General features: G+C 36.0%; 1 protein-coding gene and 1 non-coding gene across 3 annotated transcripts in view; one reads left to right on the top strand and one right to left on the bottom strand.

Annotated features, from left to right (window-relative positions):
• Positions 1-27,195, top strand: part of SMURF2 (SMAD specific E3 ubiquitin protein ligase 2) — a 119,331-nt gene that overhangs the window by 64,515 nt on the left and 27,621 nt on the right. For both annotated transcript variants that reach the window (XM_033846451.2, XM_033846450.2), the window contains exons 2-9: positions 1,498-1,536; positions 7,259-7,367; positions 14,402-14,535; positions 17,129-17,194; positions 18,714-18,798; positions 21,569-21,652; positions 23,960-24,162; positions 26,455-26,539. In XM_033846451.2, coding sequence (XP_033702342.1) covers positions 1,498-1,536; positions 7,259-7,367; positions 14,402-14,535; positions 17,129-17,194; positions 18,714-18,798; positions 21,569-21,652; positions 23,960-24,162; positions 26,455-26,539 — 805 coding nt within the window. The remainder of the gene's footprint in view (positions 1-1,497; positions 1,537-7,258; positions 7,368-14,401; positions 14,536-17,128; positions 17,195-18,713; positions 18,799-21,568; positions 21,653-23,959; positions 24,163-26,454; positions 26,540-27,195) is intronic.
• Positions 11,204-11,276, bottom strand: TRNAG-GCC (transfer RNA glycine (anticodon GCC)). The gene has a single exon. It is a non-coding gene; the product is annotated as a tRNA-Gly (tRNA).

Raw genomic sequence — 27,195 nt, 5'->3', positions numbered from 1 at the left:
GTGGTTAAAAATTATGAATGCCTCGTCAATACTGGAGATTATAATTTGGATTTATGTATGTGTTGTATATGTATTGATCCTGAGTATTCTGTTCAGTTTATATGATGATAATAAAAATTTATAGAGGAGTTATTCTTTTTTTTTTTTCTTAAAACGTTTAATCAGATCCAATTCCAGGTTCTATATGACAACAACACCCACCCTCTTGGTTTTCTCTCGCTCTTTTTTTTTTTGGCCACACTGCGCGGCATGCAGGATCTTAGTTCCCCAACCAGGGATTGACCCTGTGTCCCCTGCAGTGGAAGCACAAAGTCTTAACTACTGGACCGCCAGGGAAGCCCCTAGGGAAGAGTTCTTCTAAATCAAGTTTCTGATTTGGTACTCCGAGTTATGGCCTTAGCTTTCATGATTGAGTTCTTATGTTTTTAAACTATGACAGGGCCTAAGAGACTCTGACTAGTAAATCAGTATCTTGTGCTTACTTAATAATTTTATTCATTTACTGATGGCATCTGTGTTCAAAATTATTTTTATTTGAACTTTTCAAGTGATTAATTATATTTAGACTTGTTCCCAAGGTTTATGTTAAATGAATTTTTATACACTAAACTTGCAATAAGTGTGACTAATTGAACAGACCATTTAAACTGTGAGTAGAAGTGGGTAGAAGTTAACCCAACATTACTTTCATAGATATTTTATAAATTAAAATATGAATATATGGAAATTGTGGTTTCCCTTCACTTGTAACAAGTTTGGATTAAAGAAGTTAATGACTGTATAAACAGTGATTTTTAAATTGACATGCAATTCACATACTGTAAAATTCATCCCTCTAAAGCATGCAATTCAATGGTTTTAATATATTCACAAGGTTGTGCAGCCATCACTGTGTAAGTGATAATTTAATGCAAGGTAATCCAGAGAATGTGGATTTGGGATAGCTATCTCAATATATTAACTTAATTTTTGGAAGGTATAGTAGATCTCTCTTGTCATTGAGCCGATGTTTCTGTGGAGTTTAGATGGAGAGTAACAGAATGTCATTTTTTAAAAAAAAGTCACCAGTACCAATTAAGCTTTGTTTTCTTGTGATCCTCTTCAGTATAAAATTATTTTACCCTTAAAAAAAAATATATATATATATATAAAACCCCCAATTTACATATTTCCTCCTTAGAACTATATTTTTCCCTTGCCACTAAGCCACTCTGAGACTAGATCTTGATGGAAGACAGGAAGTGGTTCTTTATTAGAATACCAGATTTAAAAACTTTCTTGCCCTCAGCTGTTACTGGTGATCATTGCTGAAGTTGCCACCACTGGTTCAACTGTCTTTTGCTAGTCTTTAATCAAAGATTGTGATCATATTTCATACCTTGCTATAGTTAGTGTTTAATTATTATTCACTGGTATTTTCAGTGTTTCGAAATGAAACTTTGACAATGCAGTCTCACCATTTTAATTCTTCCCATGTATTTTTTGTTTCCTTTACAGTACTCTGTGCAAAAAACTTGGTGAAAAAGGATTTTTTCCGTAAGTAAATTAACTTTAAATCTTGTATGTTGTGTGTAGATTCTTTGGAAAGCATTTTCAGAATTCTCTGGTTTAAGGATTTCTCTATTCAGAAATATACTCAGTGTTGTTTTATGAATTCTTTGATTCAGAGGCTTTTGGCATCACATGTTTTAAAGACGATTTTGTGCTCCTTAGCCCCTTTCCCTTTATCCACCCCCCCCATATTTGTGTGAAACGTGTGTGTATATGCAGATGAATGTAATGTATATTGAAGGTGTGCATACTACTAGATTTCTAGAAAAGGTTTGAGATTATTTCGTAAGCACTTTTTCCCCTAACATTTTATAGGAAATTTTACCCATGCATTCAGGAGTCATTAGAAGGAAGAGAAGTCATTTAGCCTGCTTGGAATTTCCAGAGTATAGGAAAGAAATCTCTGCCACATTTGATCGTAGAATCTCTTATGTCTCAGACTCCAAAACAGACATTTAGTTCACATATTTGCAGTCTCTTTGCCAATCTGTTGTGAAAATTTTTGTGGCTTTATTTAGGATTAAGTTTTGCGAGGGAAGATTGGGAAGTACCACTCACGTGTGTGTGTTTACCCTATAATATTATACTTCACATTCGCTTTAAATTATTATGTAAAAATGATATAATTTTTGGACTTCCCTGGTGGCTCAGTGGTTAAGAATCTGCTTGCCAATGTGGGGGTCTTGGGTTTGATCCCTGGCCTGGGAAGATCCCACATGCAGTGGAGCAACTAAGCCCATGTGCCACAACTACTGAGCCTGTGCTCTAGAGCCCCTACAAGCCACAACTACTGAGCCAGCGCGCCACAGCTACTGAAGCCCATGCACCTAGAGTCCATGCTCCGCAACAAGAGAAGCCATCACAATGAGAAGCTGGTGCACCGCAACAAAGAGTAGACCCTGGGCTTCCCTGGTGGTGCAGTGGTTGAGAGTCCGCCTGCCGATGCAGGGGGTGCGGGTTCGTGCCCCGGTCCGGGAAGATCCCACATGCCGCAGAGTGGCTGGGCCCGTGAGCCATGGCCGCTGAGCCTGCGTGTCTGGAGCCTGTGCTCCGCAACGGGAGAGGCCACAACAGTGAGAGGCCCGCGTACCGCAAAAAAAAAAAAAAAAAAAAAAAAGACAAAGAGTAGACCCTGCTCGCCACAACTAGAGAAAGCCCGCGTGCAGCAACGAAGACCCAAAACAGCCATAAATAAATAAATAAATAAATATATTAAAAAAGATATGATTTTCAGTAAAACAAAAAAGTCCAAGCCAGCAAAATTTTTTTTGAATTTTATTTTTTTATTCAGCAGGTTCTTATTAGTTATCTGTTTTATACATATTAGTGTATATATGTCAATCCCAGTCTCCCAGTTCATCACACCACCACCACCCCGCCCCGCCAGTTTCCCCCCTTGGTGTCCATACGTTTTAAGCCAGCAAAATTTGATAAGTAAAAATATTTGAAGTTAGAAATAGAGAAGTTCATTAGATTTTTAGATTCAGGTCCTATCAGCCAGCAAAAACTGGCTATGTATGCTGTCTAATTTAATATCTGACTTAGTTAATTTTCAAGTGTTTGATTAAAAGAATAATAAGCTCTTGATATATTTTTAAATCATACTTAATTCATTCCACTTGAAATTTTATTACTTAGTCTTCCTAGAGTAGAACCTGAATTAAAGTTTATAAAATAGCATAAACTATGTAATTGAAAAATTATGCTTATATGGGAAAGCAATTAAATAGGATAATCTGGGACATAATTAAGCAGTTTTCAGTTTATGTACCATGTGCCTTCTACCCCAAAGCATGTCGCAGGAGGAGAGGCCAGTGTGACCTCTCTCCTTGCTGCCACCAATTAATGTTATCTTCACAGGCTGCTGCTGAACTACCCACCTCATCCCTGTTGCTAATAACCTAATAGCCAATGTGTACTCCTTTTACCCTCCTTAAGGTTGATCCAAGGTAGGATTTATCCTAGTGGGACTGCAAAGTGGCCAATGGGATTGGATAGGCAGGTGACAAGAAGAGGGAGGGAAGTGAGTAGTGCACACTCTTAGAGCTTCTATACTCCCCAAGACAACTGGTCTGGTTTGAAAGACAAACTCTTCAGTTTTGTCTCCTAGCCTTCCTTCCCAAATTCTTTTCCTTCCCCTAGAGTCCCAAGACACACCTTCTCCAATAAAATATCAGATATCCTTGTCTCAGTTTTCCTAGGAAATCTAGAGGAATCTTACTCTAATTCTCTGTAAGCCCCTGAGAGCCGATTATTATCAGTTATATGATCTTTATCTGTCCTTAAGTTGTACGTGAAAGAAAGAAGGAAATCTTCCCCTTTTTTATTGTTGTAAGCAGTAAAAATTGATAAAAATTCTTGAGTTGTGAGCTTGCTTCAGGGATAAGAAAACTAGGGGAAATTGTGTGATTATCTTTAAAACTCAGAATGGAAAAAGCACTTGATGACCCTGGAAAGGAAAACAGGAAAGCCAATCCTGAGGCTTTCAGAAGGGACTCAGCCAAGGATGGAATATCCCGCAGGTTCACAGTGGCGGAGGTCCTCCTGCTGTGATAGATTTATATTTATTTTTGATCTGTTTATAAGTTGAGGGTTGCCCACATTAATTTCAGAGAAAGAGTTAAATAATAGTTACTAAATCTGTTAATCAAATTTGAGTGAGAGTGTGCCTTTATTGATCAGAATGCAGTTATTGATACTGTAATATAGTTGTTTTTGCTTGTAAATCAGTTTAAATCATGTTGAATGGGAAATGTAAATTTTAATATGAAGCATGACTATAGGCTGAGTATATATATGTGTATATATAAATATATTTAACTATAGAAAAAAATGCAGTGCCATGTGTTGTCTTTTGGAATTTGTATACTTTGAGATAATACTATTTATTCCAGGGTATCTACCTTTGCTGAGAAAAGTTTTGCTAACGCATTTTTTGGAACTATTTTCAAACTTACTGGCTTTTAAAAATAAAAGTACAGTACATCCCCCTTCCCCCAAAATTTTGGCAGGAAGAATTTCAGACACATAGCAACATATAAGGAATTTTACAGTGAATACCCATCATCTAGATTCTGCCATTAACTTTATCACCTATCTATCCATTTATCCATTATCTGTGTTTTTAAAAGAATGTTTTTATTAGTATCAAATTCTTTCCATTTTTTATGCAACGCTTAAGTAAAAACTTTGTGTGTAAGGTACTTTGTTAAGGTTTGTATAGGGGCCAAATTGAAGTCAGTGAGCTGCAACATGGTTGGTTGAATGTATTTTTTCTTCCCCAATCAAAAATAAAGCTTTATTTTCTCTGGTAAGTAACTCTTAAGTTGAAATTTTTGTTTCATTATTTGCAGCTCATTAAGTGCGTTAGTGTAGTGAGGAAGTTCCTGAGCTTTAGCTATTTTATATGACTCAGAAATGATGGGGAGAAATTTTAAAAAATACTTTAGCCACTTCATATTTACCGCTAGAGGTCTCACTAACTTCTGAAAACTTGATATCTTTGACTACACTGGAAGAACTTGGCTCTCAAGTTAAATTCTTGCAGAATAATATAATCAGGTAAGTTGAAACCTAGGTATTTTTTTGTTAGGGAATAGAGCTTGTATTTTGTATTATTTAACAGAAGGGAAACATAGGAGGATGGGACTTAGACTTTCATACTTAAATAAGGATCTGGAAGCCACACCTAGTGACTTCTGTGTGGAAAATGTTGTTTTTCTCAGTCCTAATTCTTTAACTAGTTAAGCACCATCTAAAGGGAATGCTAGAAATGTGATTTTTGTTTGTTTTTGCTTGCAGACATACATTTATCTGTTTATTTGTTTAGATGGTAGAATCAAAAGAACAAGATAAAATGGATTCCTCCCAGGAGAAAAATACTTAATGTTATTGAAGGTAGAGGGGAAAGTATTCTTCCATTAGACACATCTACAAATGGTTAGGTATTATTGAAATACTAATATGAATAGTGCTAAACTTAGTTAAACAATATAGTTAAATAGATTGCTATGCTAACTTGCCAGGTTTTTTCTTAAATACTTGATACTCTTAAATATTAGTCTTTTCTTACTTATTTGAAGTTGACAGATCACAGAATCATAGAAGTGGGAAACTGGCTAGGTGATTTTTGTCTGGCCTTAAATCTTGGCAGATTAGTATCTTGACTTAAAAAAAATTAGCATAGATATATCAAGGTACAAAATTTCTGCGATTATCAACACTTACCAACATTTCATTTTAGTGTCTTCAGCTGTCCCTAGGAAATTTACAGTATCTCAGTATGTCTCACATCTAAACTGTTGTTGTGGTCTCCAATATTTTATTTAGTTCCACCTTCATCCCCTGACTTTTAAAATTCTACTCATCCTACCGTTCTTCATCCTACTGTATGAAGCTTAACAACAGCTTCTCTGTACCTTTAATCTTTCCTTCTCTGAATACCACTAGTAGACAAATATGACAGTGTATTTACAGCCATGCTCAAGCGTCTAAAGTGGCTCCCTGTTCTCTACCTCATTCATTCCAAGCCTTTATTTTCTGACTTTTAAGCCTCTCTTACTGGATCCGTCTTATCTCTCCAACAGTATTTACTTTTACACCTTAGCACAAATGCTTTGATTAAACCCCTCAAAGTCCTTCAAATATTGTTATACCCTCCTTGGAACGCCTCCTGTTTGTCCTTTAAAGCCCAGATGAGTCCCATCCCCTCAGAAAGGCGGGGGGGGGGGGCGGGGGGCGAAGAAAGCCTTTTTCTATTGTTCACACTCCACTTGTTCTGCTTTTCTGAGCTCTTGTACTCACTGTTGAACTACATAGTAAATGAGAGGTGTGATACAGCATAGTGGTTAAGTGCATGAAATCAAGAACCAGATTGTGTGTGCATGGGTTTAGAATCTAAACTTTAGACCCTGCCTCTGCCACTTACTACTGGGTGACCTCAGGCTAGTTAATTAACCCCTTTCTGCCTTCAGTTTCCTCATCACTAAAATGGAATAGTAGTATTTACCCCATGGGGTAATTTTGAAGATTAAGAGATCTAACATATGTAAAGCATTTAGAATAGTGCCTGACATAGTATTATAAGTGCTTTCTTTATAATCAGTATGGTCAAAAACTTGTTTATTCTCAGGAGTTTTTTTTGGTTTTTTGTTTTTAGTGTATGGTGTTTTAATTTTCCCAATTAGATAGTATTCTCTTTTAAGGCAGGATATTAAATTTTTTGTTTCAGTTTCTCATCACTCATGATAGTTAATCATTAAAACTTTTTGGCTAATTTGATATCTCTGTAGCCTGTGTTACTGTGTGAAAACTTTAATAAGCTCTTTCCTTTAAATGAGCTACTAAGGGAGACCGTGGGAAATCTCTAAGAGAGCCAGGGATGTTTTAAGCATTCACCTTTCTGGGGTTAAAGGGCTGGTAAAGATCTATGATAACTTACACATTATAAAGTAATCTCTAGACTTTGGTAGTTTAAGCTGAGCGTGTTTTGAGATAGGAGCAAGAAAAAATGTAGTTTTTGATATTTAATGTAGAGTTAACTTTAATCTTAGTTTTAAAATTGACCACTTTTCATTTATAGCTTATCGTTAAACTTTTTATGAAGAATGGAATAATCTTTTGTAGCAAATATTAATCTTTATTTAATTAATCTTCCATGTCAAAATATTCTTTAATTAAAAAAGAACCCTCCCTTTTTTCCCCACAGGGCTTCCTGATCCATTTGCTAAGGTGGTGGTTGATGGATCTGGGCAGTGCCATTCTACAGATACTGTGAAGAATACACTTGATCCAAAATGGAATCAGCATTATGACCTGTAGGTTTAAACGATTTATTTGAAATGAAACATGGAATCACTGTTATTTGATATAGTCTTTGAAAAGAATCACTGAATATGATCTGAGTTTGATCTGTGGTGTAATTTGGTCCTCACAGAGGGATGCAAAACCTAGTGTGAAAGTACTTTGGCTTATTGATAGCTGGTTTTGGAAGGTGAGCTATGCTTAATAAGCCCATGAAGAACAAAATGGATACACGGTATAGAGCAACCCCCCCACACACCTTTTTTTCAATCAAATAAAGGTATTAATTCACTTTAGGTCAGTTATAAGTATAAATCAGAAATCATAATTGGAGTACACTCATAGGCATTCTTTTTGTTTCTTATATGGATGGTTTCTTCTAAATTTTATTTTAATCATAGTAGCATATGTACTGTTTTTAAAAAAGCAGATGATACTGTAGGTCTTTTAATGGGAAAATGCAGTTAACTGTCCCATTCTTATTCCTGATTCCAATTCTCAGGGTAACTGTTTTCAATACCTTTGGCTGTTTGTTCTAGAATTTTCTTCTGCTTCTAGATATCATGCTTATTTATAGCATTTAATATAAATATATATTTATTTCGTGTTAGGTATTATTTTTACATTTTCTACCATAGAAAATGATTTAGCTTTTACAGCTGCTATCTCTCATCCCATTCCTACAACATCCACGTGACCCTTTCCTTCTCCCAGTCCTCCTGTATAGTTATTTGAACCTTTTCGGCTACATCATTGTTCTGTGTTTATGCTATTATGATCATGTAAATATTCATAACTGAGTCACGTGGTGTGCAGTGATTACATTTTCTTTCTTGACAACTTCTGTTTTTATGAAGTTAATAACTGTCTAACTTTGCCATTTGTTTAGTTTTCCATCTCATTAAGAAATTCACAAACTCTCTTACAGTACTGAACGTCTCCTCTGCTTATTTATGTTCACCACATGAAATAGTCTGTTGGCTTTGTTTTCTTCTTGGAGATAGCCCTCCTAGAGCTTCTATGCTTTACTTCAGTCTGGACTGGTAGTTCTCTAAGACCTTCTGCACAGTTGTCCTGGAACTTGCCTTTATCATTATGTTGGGAATTTCGTTTCTCTCTCCTAAGTCCAATGACTTCTTTTTTTTCTGTTTATTAATTAATTTATTAATTTATTAATTAATTAATTAATTAATTTATTTTTGCTGTGTTGGGTCTTCATTTCTGTGCGAGGGCTTTCTCTAGTTGTGGCAAGTGGGGGCCACTCTTCATCACGGTACGCGGGCCTCTCACTATTGCGGCCTCTCTTGTTGTGGAGCACAGGCTCCAGACCTGCAGGCTCAGTAGTTGTGGCTCACGGGCCTAGTTGCTCCACGGCATGTGGGATCTTCCCAGACCAGGGCTCGAACCCGTGTCCCCTGCAATAGCAGGCAGATTCTCAACCACTGCACCACCAGAGAAGCCCCTACTTCCCTGTTTTGGTGAAGTATGTCTTCCATTGTTATCTTGAGGAAGAGTACAAAGATGGGGAAAATTTCTTTGAGTTTATGTCTGAAGATATATTTTGTCTTCTTACTTGGTTGATAGTTTGTCTGAGTATAGACTTCTAGGTGAGACATCACTTTCCCTTCAAATTTTGAATACATTACTCCAGTGTCTTCTAGGTCTAGATCAGCACTGCTGAATAGAAATACAATGTGAGCCACAAATGGGAGCTTATCTGTAATTTTAAATTTTCTAGTAGCCACATTAAAAAAAGTAAAAAGAAACAGATGAAATTAAACTTAATATATGTTTTATTTATCTAAAATATCTTCATTTCAACATGATATCAAAATAAAATAATCGAGTTGTTTGTTTTTTGTTTATTTTATACAAAGTCTTTGAGGGACTTCCCTGGAGGTTCAGTGGTTAAGGCTCCGCGCTTCCACTTCAGGGGCACAGGTTCAATCCCTTGTTGGGGAACTATCTCGCATGCTGCGTGGTGCGGCCTTTAAAAAAAAAAAACCCAAAAAACAACGAAGTCTTTGAACTCAGGAGTTTGTTTTGCATTAACAGAGTGCCTCAGTTTGGGCTAGTTATATTTCAGGTACTCAGTAGCCACATGTGCCTTGTGACTACCATTTTGGACATCGCAAGTTTAGAGTATTGCTGATGGCATCCTGATTTTGGTCCTTCATGATTGTTGTTTTCCACTGGAAGATTTCAGGGTATGCTGTTAAATTTTTTGTTTTGTTTTGTTTTTTTGTTTTTTGCGGTACGCGGGCCTCTCACTGTTGTGGCCTCTCCCGTTGCGGAGCACAGGCTCCGGATGCGCAGGCTCAGCGGCCATGGCTCACGGGCCCAGCCACTCCGCAGCATGTGGGATCTTCCCGGACCAGGGCACGAACCCGTGTCCCCTGCATCGGCAGGCGGATTCTCAACCACTGCGCCACCAGGGAAGCCCGATGTTAAATTTTTTAATGATGGACTTGGTATATCTGAAATATAGTACTAGATACTGTGACTTTAATCTGGATACTTAAACTCCTGAGTTATGAGAAACTTTTCTATTTATTTAATCATCTATAGATGATTTCCTCTTCTCCATTGTATTTCTTTCTCTCTTTTACTTTTTCGAGAACTCCTGTTATTTGGATGTTATCCCTCCTGAATTGATCATCATTTAGTTGTCCTATCTTTTTCTCTCATATTTTATCTTAGTTAAAAAAAAAAGTTATAATAAAAAATTTTTGTTCTAGTAAAAAATTAAAAACTACCATGAAATATTTGGGCTGTTTTCCCAACTTTGTTTTCTAGCATTCCTATTTATTGTAATTTCTGCTCTCAAATTTTAAATTTCCAATATCATTTTGCTTTCTGACTGTTCCTTTTTCATAACTTACTCTTATTCCTAGACGCAATATCTTCTCTGATGAGAGAAGTATTATAATTGTAGTGTTTTTCTGTTGTATTGCCTCTCTTTTCTCAGATTTCCTTTTTTTTCTTAGTTTGGTTTGGATTCTGTCTTTATATTTAAGGGGAGGCACTTAAATGTTGATTGGAAACTCTCTACCCATGGGTAGAGCTGATCAGCTTGGTAGGGTAATCAGGAGTAACTGTGACATTTTCTGCACAGAATTTTCTCTCTCCTTCCTGGGGGCTGTATTCCTGGATGCTTGTGTTCATGGATCTGAACGGCATAGGGATGCTAGGAGGTCTCTCCATTCACTAGATTAACCTCTTCTTAATACTCTGTTTTTATTACAGAATTTCACCTCCTCCCTCAGCTGTGCCTAGTTTCCCTGAGTGCTGCCACATTTTGAGGATGAATTAGGTTGGGGAAAGGATTCAGGAGGTCTTTCCATTCCATTTATTTATTTTATTTTTTTATTTTTTAAATTGAGGTGTAGTTGATTTACACTTTCCATTCCTTTTAAATACTTTGACTTATCATTCTGTTTCAGCCTCATCATCACCATTGGAGTATATTGGGCTTACAGTTTGGGAATATTTCGGGGCTTGGTGGCAGTAATAATCTTGTTTCAGGGAGTCTATTGCTCCTTGCAGGCTTAGGTTTCAGTTTTCTACAGGTTGCTAATTCAGTTATCATATGCTCTTTAAACTTCTCCTGTTTTGTGAACATCTCCCAGGTTATAAACATGTTAAATGTCCTGATATCCTGACTTTCCAAGTGTTTAGCCTTTTAAGCTTCACAGTCATTCTATTTCATGCTTCATCAACATCAGCTTTTCTTCCAAATGTTCCACTTGTCTTTACCTACTATCTATGTAGCTAAGCTTTTGAGTTCTTAATCAGATTCTTTCTTTTCTTTTCTTATTTTGGCCGTGCTGCGCAGCTTGTGGGATGTTAGTTCCCTGACCAGGGATCGAACCCGTGCCCCCTGCAGTGGCAGCACAGAGTCCTAACCACTGGACCACCAGGGAATTCCCTTGATCAGATTATTTAAAGCCATTTCTTTTAGCTTCAATCAGATCTAAATTCAGCCAGGGACCCAGATACAACAGTGAACAAGACATAGTCCTCCAAGCTTACAGCCACGTGGTATATAAAGACAAGAAATAGGAAAGTATAAACAGTGTGATGAGAATCTGTATAGGGTGCTGTGGAAATACATAGAACTTCTTGACACAGATTTAGGAGCTGGGGAGAGCTTCCTAGAAAAAGTGGCATTTAGGCTTATACCCTAAATAGGAGTTAACTTGAGGATGGAGAAGGTGGGAAGGTTCTAAGCAAAAGCTGTCTGTGTGAAGACCCAGAGGTGAAAGACAACGTGATTCTGAAAACAGTTCAGAGAGGCAGCATTGGTAAGTTCACATGTAAGGTAAGGGGAGTGTGGTAAAAGACAAGCAGTGAGAGGCAAGCAGGAGCCAGCTCATGAAGGTCCTTGAAAGCCTATTAATAAGTTTGAATACTCTCTTAAAAGCAGTAGGGAGCAATGAAGGTGTTTTAAGTGGGGAAATGCTATTATCAGATTTATATCCAAGAGTGGACACTTTGGCTGTAATGTGAAGAATGGCTTAGAGGGAGCCAAGAATGGCAAAGAAACTAGTTCAAAGATTATGAAGGAAGCTGTCAAATAGAAAATAACTTTATGTTAGAAAAGCGATAAAGTGAATGGAGAGATACAGGCATTGTAAGTATTTTTAATATGGCCTTCAAACTTAAAAAATTTTTTTCCTTGGGGAAAAAAAGTGAAATTGTACTAAAAACCCTGTGCTTTGCTGGATTTGGCTCACAGGCTGTGGTTTTTCTATGGACCCCCTCCTTAGAGTCCTTGCTTTTCTAGCTTTGCTGCTGCTACAGTCTTTCTCAACACAGCAGCTAGAATGATCCTGTCAAAACGTATATCAAATCTGGTTACTCTCCTGTTCCACATCCTCCATTGGCTTCCTGTCTTACTTAGAGTAAAAGTCAGAGTTCATACTATGGCTGACAAGGCCCTTTATGATTTGTCCCTTGTGTTGGTTAGATGTAATAGACTGATATAATAGACAACACCACATTTTCAGTGGTTTAGTACAACAGAAGTATATTTTGTATATAAGGTCCATTTGGCAGGGAAGCAAGACACTGTCACACAGTCATCCAAGGATACAGGCTGACAGAAGCTCCCTTGTCTTCAGTGTATGTTCCCAAGGTGTCTCTGGGCTTTGACATCCAGCCTCCCAAAAGGACGCTTAAGCCATTGGTGGGTGGGCTGCTCTAAGCCCTCAGGGAACCAATATTTTAGCATACCTGTATATCAGGCTTATCAGTTGGGAAACTGATTTAGTGTGATTTTTTTTTTTTTAATGTTTGGTTTGGGGCAATTTAGCTGGTTAATACTTGATTCTGATTCTAGGATTTTTACATATCATGCAGGTACATATTTGCCAAGTTAAATCTGTTTAGGTCTATTTGAAAAGTGATACATGCATACTGAATGTTATTTTAGTCCAGATTTTTTCATTTGCAAGCAACAGAAATGAAATTCAAATTGGCTTAATTTTTGAAAAGTATTAACTTGCATAATTAAACATATACACACTACTATATATAAAATAATCAACAAGGACCTACTGTGTAGCATAGGGAACTCTACTCAATATTCTGTAATAACCTATATGGGAAAAGAATCTGAAAAAGAATAGATATATGTATATGTATAACTGAATCACTTTGTGTACACCTGAAACTAACACAACATTGTAAATCAACTATACTCCAATATAAAATAAACATTAAATTTTAAAAAAAGTATTAGCTTGCATAATTAAAAGTCTAGAAGGGTAGGCATGCTTTAACACAGCTGGATCCAGGGCCTCAAGTGTGCCTTTCACATTACTCATTTAAAAGTTTTAGGGCTTCCCTGGTGGCGCAGTGGTTAAGAATCCGCCTGCCAATGCAGGGGACACGGGTTTGAGCCCTGGTCTGGGAAGATCCCACATGCCGTGGAGCAACTAAGCCCGTGCACCACAATTACTGAGCCTGCGCTCTAGAGCCCGCGAGCCACAACTTCTGAAGCCCGCGCGCCTAGAGCCCGTGCTCCACAACAAGAGAAGCCACCACAATGGGAAGCCTGTGCCCCGCAACAAAGAGTAGCCCCCACTCACTGCAACTAGAGAAAGCCCGTGTGCAGAAGCGAAGACCCAATGTAGCCAAAAATTAAATAAATGAATAAATAAATAAATTTATTTTAAAAAAGTTTTAGTCCTTACTTAAGTGGTCTAGGCTTTTTTATATACCAGGTGAATTTTTCTGATATTACTGCTTTATTGAATGACAGTTTAAGGTCAAGGTTGCTGGACCAAAAATTTGACCTCTTAGAGTCATTGAAATTTAGGGTTCTACTGATATAATTATGTTATTTTATTATATTTTCGCATGGGATGACACCATGTTAACAATTGGCTGTGGTAGAGCTTCTCCATACTTACAGGTATATGCACAGACAAGTAATAGTAACGCTTTCCCCTGCTCTGCTTGTCTGCAGGCAGTGAAGTGAAATCTGCAAGAGTCCTGCTCGCTCAAGGCCTGCATACAGGAGAGAAGCAGGGGAAAAGCGTTACAATCAGCTTTTGTTCTACAGCATTTTAAAACATAACAGGTATGTCAGATTTTTGGTCTGTCAGCCTTGACAATGCCTCTTGAAAATGAACTGAGTATTCGCTGAGGTACTAGGTCATGTCATTGAAGTGTATTTAAAATGTGACTGTGATAAAAGTTTTTCTAAGATTTTTGTTTTTGGAAAGAAATAATCATAAACTTCCATAGGATTATTTGACACTAGCTACTAAAATAGTTTTTTTTTTTTTTTTTTACTAACAAAAATTGTTAGTCTGAGAGTGGCAGGTATGATAAAGAATATATTAAAAATTCTTTTTAGATTTTACTTTAGAATTAAAAAAAATTAAATTCAGTCCTGTGGATAGACTGAATTCAAACATATTTTGCGTTATCTAGCCATACTCAAACATTTGTGACTTTAGACTACAAAAACAAAAGAAAAATTTTATACTAACTACTCATAATTGCCAAGTTACTCATGCAGTCATTTTGTTTTATATAGGTATATTGGAAAGTCTGATTCAGTTACGATCAGTGTATGGAATCACAAGAAGATCCATAAAAAACAAGGTGCTGGATTTCTTGGTTGTGTTCGTCTTCTTTCCAATGCCATCAACCGCCTCAAAGACACTGGTTGTGAGTAGATACTAGTGCTTTTAAAAATTTAAATATACATATTTAAATATATATACGTATGTGTATTTTTTGATGGGGAGGCAGGGGTCTAAAAACTTAATTTCCTGTGTGTGTTTGAAACATTGGTAAAAATTTCTGGTCTAAATTTACTTTGTTGACTTTTTAAAAAGAATGAAACATTTTAAATATGTGAAACCTAGAAATGAATCAGAGCTGATACTTAGTATCCAGTGAATTTATAAGTGCTAAGAAATGACTGATATCCAGAAGAATAAAAAGAGGGAATTCCCTGGCGGTCCAGTGGTTTAGGAGTCTGTGCTCTCACTGCCTCGGGCCCGGGTTCAATTCCTGGTCAGGGAACTAAGATTCCACAAGCCGTGCAGTGTGATGCAGCCAAAAAAAAAAAAAAAAGTAAAAAGGTGTCAAAGTATTAAATGTCTTTTTTATTACTTAGCACTCATCTCTGGTTTAGGTGGATTTGTGAGATAAAGGGAGTTTTATTTAGATCATTGGAGTGTTTAATGTAACAGTTAAAGGGGAATTATTAGTGAATAAAAATGACATATAAAACTGCTCTGAAAAATTAAAAGTTATAAAAGTAAGACATTATTTTGAGTGTAAGACAGCTGTATTAACTGCTTAACTGTAGCTTAATTTTTCACCAAACTGGTCATTTACAAGATTAGACCAAGATCAAGACATTAGAAGCAATTTCTATATTGGGTTGACAAGTTGACTTGTTAGTGTATGTGTAATTCATGTAACCAGATGACAGAGCATCTTTTTGGGGGTATTTCCATTGGGACATAGATGGAAATATCTTTTTCAACAGAAAAATTTTTTCTTTTTCTACAGAATTCTTTTTTATATAATATAAAAAATATTGCTAGCTGTTGTCATGGGATTGTAGTCCAGATGCCTATTCTAAGCAAAAATTCACATGGACTCCAGCTAAGGAAATTAATAAATAAAAATAGTTTGAATTTAGCTTTGAATGTTAGATATATAATATTAAGAGATGATCCCTTTTAATGTAGTATGATAGCACAACCCAGTTATAAAAATATTACTGTTAAAAAGTAAAAAGGAGAAAATTGAGCTAGAAGTTCTGAGGGGAATTTAAAGGCACCGGAGAATTTCTTATATTTCTGGGTTGACAGGGTGACCAACAGGAGGTAGAAGATGTTGGGATTGGAAAAGGTCTAGCATATAAAAAACGAACAATTTTTGGGACTTCCCCAGTGGTCTAGTGGTTAAGACTCTGCCTTCCAATGCAGAGGGCATGGGTTTGATCCCTGGTTGGGGAACTAAGATCCCACATGCTGTACAGTGCAGCCAAAAAAACCCAAAAAACAAACAAACAAAATGAACCATGTTATTCTAACCCAATGCAGCAGGCAAACTGAAGACTTGTTGTATGTATGATCTTATTTCTGGTTCAATTTAGCCAACATTTATTGAACCTTTTAAGTGTCAGGTACTGTTTGAAACCCCAGTGATAGAAAGGTGAAAAAGGCATGAATCCTGTCCTCTGAGAAGCAAGGGCAAAGGCCTGCTGGCAGAGGGAGCAGGACACGTTAGAAGGAGCGAACAGAAGAGGCATTGCTCCGCACAAGTCCACTGTATAGCTGTCTTATTAGTGTCCATTTATTTTGCAAAGGGAAAAATAAGCTAGGTGGGGCACAGATTTTCTTTCTGCTGCTTGTGAATGTTTCATTGCAGTAATTTATATGACCTTTTTGATGTATAGTAATATTTATTAAGCACCTGGTGTAGTTCCATTCTATCGGGTTGGAGTGGAGAATATAAAAACTTAAGATATGGTCTCCTCCTTTTATCAATTCGTGATTTACTTAAGTAGACAAATGGCATACAGCTATAAAGAGAATTCAGTTATAAGTGCTGTAATCAAAGTAAAACCAACATGCAGTGGGTGACATTGTTCCTTACTGTAACTAACCAGGCCAGTGTTATATCTGTTTTATAGATGATGCATGAGAGAAGAAGTGAGCTGCTTCTAAATGAGTTAGTACCAGAACTCAAACCCTTATGTTAGTTTATACTTGGCTTCTTATTAATACTTACTTTGTGTGTGTGGGAGTTATGTGAAATGGTTAGATAAAAAATAACAATGACAACTAACATTTATTGGACACTTATGTGCTAGGTACTGTGCTAAGAGTTTTACATAACCATCTGATTTAATCCTTAATAGGAGGTAAGTACTACAATTATACACGAGAAAATCAAGACTTGGGGATAAATTGCTTAAGAACAAAACTATTAAGTGGCAAGCTAAGACTTAGACTGAAGTGTTCTGAAATCTTTGGAGAGAAAATACTGCATGTTGGCACCAGTGTCTTATGGTTTTTGAAATCTGAATTTGTCAAAACTTTTGTCAAGACATTTATACTAATATTATGTATGCAGTTAGAGAATTTTAAACATTTGTCTCATCATTAAAACTTGATTAATTCTTTAAATGATTGGTCTGATTTCCAGTGGATTGTAGAAATTTACTATCACTCTGTAGATGTGAGAATCTCTGATACCAACTTATTTTTTGCCTTTTGCTGTTGTTGATTTGAAATAGATCAGAGGTTGGATCTATGCAAACTTGGGCCAAATGACAATGATACAGTTAGAGGACAGATAGTAGGTAAGTGTGGAATTGAAAGTTATGTGAATTTTGGCTTTATTTAAGCTGACCTAAACTCTAAATACCTTTAAAATCAAAGTACAGTAACTGTAGCTTCATTGTATTGGCATGAATTAAATGAGTCATGTAAAATTATTCAAATAGTGGATGCAGAATCTAGGACAACTTAATTTTTTAAAAAAGCAAAAAAATACAAATAATGTAAAAAATAGGCTCCTAATGTGAAGAACTCTTGATCCTTTAGGAAGGAATTCTTTACAAGTATACAAATATAGTAGGACACTGAGATAGACTTTATAGATGATACTAAGGTTTTCTGAAAGTAATTCTCAAACTGGTTTTTCAGTAAGAAAAACCAGTTTAATGCTTTGCAGTTTTAAAGTAATCTTTACTAATTGAAAAAAATAGAATGGTAGTATAGCACTGATTGGAGAAAGGGAAAAATTGTTACCTTACTCATAAGGCATTTAGTGGGCTAGTGGGGTTATCTTGAATTGGCCCCTTTGTATAAAATTTCCTGAGACTTATCTTAAGAATTGATAGATTGAGATTTGATCAAGATACCTAGAATGGTAGGGCACTGAGGTGGGCTCCTTTGAAGATTCTTAAAGAAGTAACAGGCAATTGGAACCTTACCATTGCATTATAGAGCAGAATTTAGAATAACATGATTGCATAATATGAACCTATCAGAGAGGTTTTAGTTACAGGAAGGACTTGAAGGACTTAGCTTTACAAGGCAATGAATTAGGTTCATAGAGAGTTGCCAAAGTAGCATCATAACAAAAGCCCTATTCTGGTTATCGCAGGGAAATATCTACACTACAGCGTTATTCATAATTCCTGTCATTCTTAGATTGAGAAGGAAGTTAAAAACTCAAAAATGTGGAATACACAAATATACCTTTCATGTGTTACGCCTCTTTTTAAGTGCACTAGTGGCCTTGCGTTGCCCCATTAGGATGGGAATAAAGGAGTTAGATTCTCCTCCATGAACATGATAAAGTGTAGAAAACCTTGAAGAGAAAAATCTCATGGACAGAGAAATTGCAGGGGCTTCCCTGGTGGCGCAGTGGTTAAGAATCTGCCTGCCAGTGCGGGGGACACGGGTTTGAGCCCTGGTCTGGGAAGATCACACACGCTGTAGAGCAGCTGTGCCCGTGCGCCACAGCTACTGAGCCTGCGCTCTAGAGCCCGTGAGCCACAACTACTGAAGCCTGTGCGCCTAGAGCCTGTGCTCCGCAACAAGAGAAGCTGCCACAGTGAGAAGCCCGCTCACTGCAATGAAGAGTAGCCACTGTTCGCCGCAACTAGAGAAAGCCTGCGTGCAGCAACAAAGACCCGTCACAGCCAAAAAAAATAAATTAAAAAAAAAATTGCAGAATTTAGTAGAAACTAAAGAGTTCGTTCTTAAGTATTAAAATAAGCGAAGACAGGTGTCTTTCAAAGAGAAATATTTTAAATTGCAGTAACTCTTTCTAGTTCTGTGACTCTTAGTAATGTTTTTGTTGTTTAATAGTAAGTCTTCAGTCCAGAGACCGAATAGGCACAGGAGGACAAGTTGTGGACTGCAGTCGTTTGTTTGATAATGATTTACCAGATGGGTAAGCAAAAATCATTAGGTAATATCCCTAAAATAATGAGAAATAAGTTGGTGTTTATATTTGAGTTTAGAAATTTGCTGATCAATTCCAAAATCTAGGTTTTCCTTGTACTTAGAAAATTAGTGAGGGATCTTATCACAACAAATTCGTAAAATAAGCCATGAATTAGATATGTTACATTTGTTTTTTAAGAGTTTTGACTAGGAGACAAATCAAATTTCTTGACAAATTTAAATCTCCTGTAAATATTATATATTCAAAAGGAAAACTTTTTTGATTGATTTAATTATTCAAAACAAGGCATGCTGAATCTGAGGCATTGCTCTATTTAGAGGGATGAGATACAGAATTTGTGTAATAGTAATTACAATAACATAGTAACATTTATTGAGCCTGCAAGTGTCAAATAGTGTTATAAGCACTTTATATCATTTATCATTACATATATATCATTACATGATATTCATTAGATCATTTAATTCTCATAATGTGATTCTGGAATTAGACCATTTGGGTTCCAATCCTTACTCTTCTGTTTACTAGCTTTATGAGTTTAATCAATTTATTTGACTTTTGTAAGCTTTGGTTTATATTTATTTATCAAAGAGGATAATGATAATAGTATATACGCCATCAATACTTGTGAGGATTAAATGAAATCATTCATGTAAAGCACATAGCACAATGTCTTGCATAGAGTAAGTGCTTAATAAATAATTAGCTATTACTACTACTACTGTTACTACTATTATTACCCTCATGCATTTTACAGACTTACAAAACTGAGGCTCAGAGAGGTTAAGTATTTTGCCAGAGGCCACATAGAAATGGCAGAACTGGAACACAGATTTAAGCCTTGATTCCAAAGCTTATGCTTTTTATCATTGCTCTCTATCTTTGTTTCATACTAGTTCTGAAACCTTACCGATTTTATTTTTAATTCTCAAAGTATTTTTAATTAACTTCAGTGAGGTATACTTTACATACAATAAACTATATCCATTTTAAGTGTATAATTGGTTGAGTTTTAAGTTATTTTTGACATGAAATTTCAAATCTAAGCTATGGTATTTGCTCATTTTGTGTAAGCTGTTAAAAATTGCTATAATTTGTTTATAGATCATTTTAGCTTCTTGATATATCTTAATTTTTATGGATTTGAGGTGGATTATGGTACTTTTGAAGGGGAAGTTTAGGATGAAATAACTAGTCAGTATTGAGAGATTACAACAGTTGTACGGCTTATTCTAAATTTGTTCTACATTATTGTACTATAATTGTAATCACAGGGGAAAAAACCTGTTCAGCATCTTTTTATTTTCTATTGTTTAAGGCCTCCAAACCTCTGCCAGTGGTTTGGTGGAATATTAACATAACATAGTCACTCGCCTAATTTTTTTGTTATATGAATTAATAAGATATTGAAGAAGAAGTGGCACTATTGCTTTTTAAAAAATTAGTTTGAGAAATAGCCTGTGTTGGTGAGGTTGTGGAGAAAAAGGAGCGCTTGTACAGTGTAGGTGGGAATATAATCAGTACAGCCACTGTGGAAAATGGTAGGGAGGTTCTTCAGAAAGTTAAAAACGGAAGTACCATATGATTCAGCTATCCCATTTCTGGGTATGTATCCTAAGAAAATGAACACGCTAATTCAAAGAGGTATATGCACCCCTTTGTTCATTGCAGGATTATTTACAATAGATAAGATATGGAAGATAGATAAGATAGGGAAGCAGCCTAAGTGTCCATTAATAGATGAATGGATAAAGAAGATGTATTACACACACACACACACACGCGCGCGCACACACACACACACACACACACACACACACACACTGGAATATTGCTCAGCCATAAAAAAAGAATGAGTTCTTGTCATTTGCAACAACATGGATGGATCTAGAGAGTATTATGCTAAATGAAATAAGTCAGACAAAGACAGATACCATATGATTTTACTTATATGTGGAATCTAAAAAATAAAGCAAACAAACAAAACAGAAACAGACTCATAGATACAAAGAACAAACTCTGTATTGGTTTGCCAGAGGGGAGGGAGAGGAGGGGAAATTGATGAAATAGGTGAAGGGGATTAAGAGGTACAAACTTTCAGTCATAAAATAAGTCACGGGGATGTGATGTACAGCGTAGGGAATATAGTCCATATTGTAATAACTTTGTATGGTGACAGATGGTTCCTAGACTTGGTGATCATTTTGTAGTGTATAGATGTCAAACTACTATGTTGTATACCTGAAACTAATATAATATTGTATGTCAACTATACTTAAAAAAAATTCATAACTTTTAGTAGAAAATATGTAAGAGAAAATAAAAATATGAAGATTAAAAAAATTAGTTTGGGTAGGCTAAATGCTTTAAAAAGCTTTTATATACTTTTCTAGTTAAATTTAATTTTTTAAAATTATGTATAATTTTTATTTTTAGTATGGCCTTTTTTCCCCCATTAAATTCTGGAGAAATTAGTATAATTTAATTGAGCATTGTTGACATCGTTGAAAAATTCTCAGTTTGGCTGATGGAAAATATTAGTCACACCTCAGTATAAATATTTTAAAAGCTTCAGAATTCTAGAAGACATATTGTACAGTTCTAAAATAAGTTGAAACAATTCCTATATTCTGTGTATTGCTTTTTCAATTTGTCATTCCTGATTCATAACAGCAAATGTCTTCCTGGCTTGTTCCAAAAACATTCCATGTCCGGCTTCCTATTACTGCTTTATCTCTTAATATTTTTATTTAAGCTGGGAAGAAAGGCGAACTGCCTCTGGAAGAATCCAGTACCTAAACCACATAACAAGAACTACGCAATGGGAACGCCCAACACGGTAAGAACATATAAGTATCTTCCCATGGTCTATGCTGTTTGCCCTCCTGAAGTCCCCTATCTGTTTATCTGTCAGTTTTACCAGATTTCCTTTCTTGGTTTAAACTGCTCTAGATCAGTAGATCTTATAGCAAATGCCATTATTATTATTATTATTATTATTAATTTTGGGGGGGGAGCGGTACGCGGGTCTCTCACTGTTGTGGCCTCTCCCGTTGTGGAGCACAGGCTCCGGACGCGCAGACTCAGTGACCATGGCTAACGGGCCCAGCCGCTGTGCGGCATATGGGATCTTCCTGGACCGGGGCACGAACCCATGTCCCCTGTATCGGCAGGCAGACTCTCAACCACTGCGCCACCAGGGAAGCCCTGCCATTATTATTTTTAATAAAGGTTGCTTAGCAGGTCATCCTGTAGCTCCATGGCCTGTGATGGTGTTCAGTAAATATTTATTAGATGAGTTAAATGAATACATTGAGAAGTCATCTTATTTCTGGGACTCTAAAAAATTTTTTTGAGTCCATTATTGAACGGCTGTAACAAAATATGTATACAGAATCTCCATTTATTCAGTAATGTTGGGGGATGATTATATTGTGTCCAGTAAGGTCTTTGACCAAGATAAGAACCAGATGCTCTGAGACCATATGGAGGGGCACCTGACTTAGAGTTGGGGGCAAGATGGTAGAACTTGCAAAGGAGAACTCTGAAGGAGGAGAGTCTCTGAACTAAATCCTGAAGAATATGAGGATTTAGCCAGGTAAGGGGAAGGTGATAAAAAGTGTTCAGGGTAGTGGTAACAGCTATCATTCAGTTCACCAAATTGTTATATGCCAGGCACTGTGCTCAGCATTTGGGCTATAACCATGAATAAGGCAGAAAGGCCTTCCTGGAGCTTAATGTGTAAAGTCATGGGGATGCAAGATAAGTTTTGAAAGCTTCAAGGAAAGCTCTGTAAGTAACTGAAAATGAATAGGATAAGTGGCTGGATTTCCTTTTTTTTTCAGAATAAGAAAAAAGTTTATTTGCCACCTCTACTCAGTGTTTGTTTTGCTCCTTCTACTTTTTTTTTTTTTTTTTCCCTGAGCAGGCCTGGCACCAGACATAGAACATCAAATGCTTCTCATTAGCTATACTTTTATTTATTGGGGATTAATTGCTTAACTCATTGAACCACAAAGTTTTCTCTATTATACTGTGATTCTCAGATGAAAGCTTAGCTTATTTTGCCATTTTAAAAAGTGCTTATTTGAGAGTTGATTTCTAGTATTAAACTGCCAAGGATTATATGGAAGTCAAAGAACCTATTTTTATCATATCTGAGTGTAAATAAATGTGTACTTGTGTCAGTGCTTTAGTGAAGTCTATTTCCTTCTCATTTAACTGATAAAATTGACTTTAATTTCCACATGTATAAAGTCGATTGTGTTGTAAATGTTAGTTTAAAAATTAACGCTTAATTATCCTCTTAGTTTGGATGACCTACAAGAGACTGGAAGCTCTTTGAAGAGACAGACTATCTTTCCTTTATTCACTCAATATTTATTGAACTACTACTCTTAAATATATGCTAAGCATTACTCTAGGTGCAGGGAATACATATGGTGGGGAACAAACTAGGCAGACTTTCTTCTCTCAGTAAATATTCTAGTGGGGGAAGACAGATGAAAACAAGGAAGCAAATGAGAAAAATATCAGAAGTAACTGCCATGCTGAGGAAGTAAGGTGAGGTACTGTCAAATGCCTGGGTGACTACTTTAGATGTGAAGGTCAGGAACGACCTCTTAGAGGCAACATTTAAGCTTAAACTAAGATTTGAATGACAAAAAAGAGTCTGGCCTAGGGAGAATAGGAGAAAAAATCACTCTACGTAGAAGGAAGGGCTACTCTCCAGCACTAAAGGTAGAACGACCATGGCAAACTTGAGGAGGAGGAAGAATGTCAGTGTGGCAGAGGCAGAGTGGGAGAATGATGGGGACGCAGGTCTGAGGTCACCTGTGGCTAAGCCAAGTAAGGCTTGGTGAGCTCATACTCACATCTACAAATATATGCGGATTTCATATGAAATGTAATTAAAATCAATATAAAGTGATTTGAATACGTAATTGACAATCTGCTTATCACCTGGGTTTCTTTGGTGCTTTGAGGCTTTGGGTTTGCTTTTATTGAGAGTTCTTGAGTCATTATATTTATATTAATCATTCCGTTTTCTTACAAGTGATTGTTACTGCTGTACATACATTGTCTATAAAATTCTGCTTTTGGTATCTGAGTTGAGTAACTTTTTTTCCTTGTTTCTTTTCGATAGACCAGCATCTGAATATTCTAGTCCTGGCAGACCTCTTAGCTGTTTTGTTGATGAGAACACTCCAATTAGTGGAACGAACGGTGCAACATCTGGACAGTCTTCAGATCCCAGACTGGCAGAGAGGAGAGTCAGGTCACAACGACATAGAAATTACATGAGCAGGACACATTTACATACTCCTCCAGACCTACCAGAAGGCTATGGTATGACAACTAGCAGAGGAAAAATAAAGTGTGTTTTACTGATTTCAGCTTGCTAAGAAGCCAGAAAATCAACTTTTAAAGAAGTTATTAATCTGGGTTTAGGAATTCTGCATGAAAATCAAAGTAAATGTAAAACTCCCCAACTTTGAAAAGTCTTTGAAATGGTAGAAGACTAACAACACTTTGACTTTGGGCTAGTCGTTTAACCTTAAGCTTTTTGCCCAATTACAATGAAATGAGATGAATGATACCTCTCCTTTTCGCAAAGGTTGTGAGAAGCATATGAAACAATGTGAGACTGCTTTGTAAACAGGCACTGTAAAAAGTGAGATGGTGTTTTTCTTGATAATGGCAATCTGAAGTCAGACTTGTAATTTTCTAGACGTGCATATTTAGAAATAATTTAAAAAGCATATTTCTGATGGTATTTATATATTGTATTTGTATTGTCTATAATTTTGTGTTATCTGAGTGATTGGGTTATTGTAAATGATTTAGTCACTTCTGTGTATGTGTAAAAGTACTATAATCTTATATAATTTCCTAAATTTTAGAATTCCATGTGAAAGATGACATGAATCTTCTCATAGTTGAATACAGAACTTCCTAAACTCTTGTAGTATGACCTCAGCTGTTCTCTCCTCTGTTGCTAAAAGCTTAACCAAGTTACTTAACATCCTTGCCCTTTCCACAGCCTCTAGATAAACAGTTCTGGGCTGATGATGACACCTAGTGACCAACATTGGGAGTTGCCTGATCTAACTTGTATTTTATTTTTACTCCAGAATGTTTTTTAAACTTACACAAATGCATCATTCTTACTTTATTTTTTAAGTATTTTAACTATTTAATTTTTTTAAAAACCCAAGTTTTCCATTAATTGAGCTAGGCCCCACAGGTTAACTTAAGCACAGTGGTTAGAGCATGGGCTTGGGAAACAGCTGGGTTCATATCCTGGCTTTGCTATATATTAGTTGTGTGATGCTGGGCACATTAACCTGTTTGAGCCTCAGTTTTATCTTCTGTACTATAAAGTGGGGAAAATATTATTACCAACCATGTAGATTTGTTGCAAGAAATAAATGAAATTTCATGAGAAGTTAAAATTTAGCTGTTATTATTAATGTCCAGACCTTAGAATCAAGTATCTCTTGGCATTCTTTTTAATTGAGATTATAAGGCAAGTGGTTTGGAGTGGGGGTGGTTAATACTTTATACTTTTACAATATTTGTGTGATTTGGATTAAAAAAAATTTTTTTGTACAACCAAAAACATAGGAGTAAAGTGGGTATCAAGGCTGAAATTATTGCAGCTGTCATCTAGAACCAGTTTTAAACATTTTTACATTTATAATTTTAAAAGTTTAAATCGATTTTTATTACAGGTTTATAAACAAATTTATACTAATAAATATTAGCAATAGTTTTATTGTTTCATATATTGGAATTTTTCATTAGATTCTGTTTTTTTAAAAAAAAGTTAGTTCTGTTGCTTGAAAACATAAGTAAATAAAGACTACAGACCACCACCGAAGAAACCGTTTCACAGATTCCTTCTCTTTGCCCTGGCCTCCTCACTCTCTCCCCAAGGGCTTTGACTTAATTTTGCCTGCGGCTTTTTTCCCCCAGTAGGCATATGTGCTCTTTAGTCTTCCTGCTCCTAACTTGATTATTTTTCCGTCATTGCTTCTTTTAGTCTATAGGGTGTCTCTTCTATATTCCATCTTTTTTGCTTCTGTTTGAGTCCAAATGCAGTCTTGAGAATACACCTCTCTCAAGGAAAGAAAAAACATAAGTTTTGATATAAAATTAGGCATAATTTAAAAAAGCATTACCAGCCTGCAAACTCTTTGAAAGTTTCTGCAAATCCCTGAGAATCTCCCCAGAGTTGGTTAGCCTCTTCCTCTGAGCCCTTCTGTTTCCCTTAGGCTCCACATTTAAGACAAATAAAAGATAATTTCTTCATGTTTGTTTTATTTAATTATTGGTACTGTGACAATCTTGTTCTCTATTTTCCATTGCAACATGTTTAATATTTGAGCCACATTATAAGTGTAGTTGGCTTTTAAATAGCTGGGCTGTGACCCTCACCACCATTTATAAGACTGTTTCCAGGAGAAAATGTGTTCTGAGTTCAGAACAAGTGATTTGTAAAGCAGTTCTTTTGTAATAAAATTGATTGGTAATTTGGAGAGTTTACCTATTAATATAACATCATCCTAGTGTTTATAGCTGTTTTTGATTTGGACATTCTGAATATGTTTTTATTATTAGTGTTTCTTAATTTTACAGAACAGAGGACAACACAACAAGGTCAGGTGTATTTCTTACATACTCAGACTGGTGTGAGCACATGGCATGATCCAAGAGTGCCTAGGTAAGAACATATTCTAAATACCCTTCATACCACTGAATATCCATTTCACCTAGGATTTATTTGATTATTTAATCTTTAACTTCTTAAACTAGATGATGTAAAAGTTTGGCTCTTTCTGATCAAAAGTTTGACATTTAGTAGAAAGTCCTACTTACTTCTCTGCAACCCTACCCCAGTGCCGTACCACCCATCCAGTCTCCAGTTCCTCTCCCTCTCCCCCTTAAAAAAATTGAGGCAAAAATGTGGGTCTTGTAGGAATTTGAAAATTGACCTGGGGAAAACATACATACCCTTACAAAAACATACATACCCTTTTTTCTTAAGGGTAGTAAATTGATATTTTTATTTCTGGTTAGGGTTTTTTAAAAAAGGTTTGTTTATTTTAACTTTATATAAGTGTATTCAATCTTCAAGTTTCATTTTAATGTAGAAAAGGAATAACCCAGTTAACATAAATTACTTCTAAATGCCAAAATTTGTATGTTTGAATTGCAGGCCTTGTTGAATGCATTTACTAACCAAAATGTCAGCTGTCTTTTAACTTTAAGAAGATGGAATGACACAAAATCAATTTAGTAGTTTAACACAGTTTCTGGTACATTTTAGTATCAAATAATACATTTTAAACCACTAGCTATTTTGAATTATTTTCTACT

Source organism: Tursiops truncatus, chromosome 20, assembly GCF_011762595.2.
Source record: "Tursiops truncatus isolate mTurTru1 chromosome 20, mTurTru1.mat.Y, whole genome shotgun sequence".
Taxonomy (NCBI): Eukaryota; Metazoa; Chordata; class Mammalia; order Artiodactyla; family Delphinidae; genus Tursiops; species Tursiops truncatus.
Note: the sequence above shows the minus strand (reverse complement) of the source record. Positions and strands in the feature narration are given on the sequence as shown.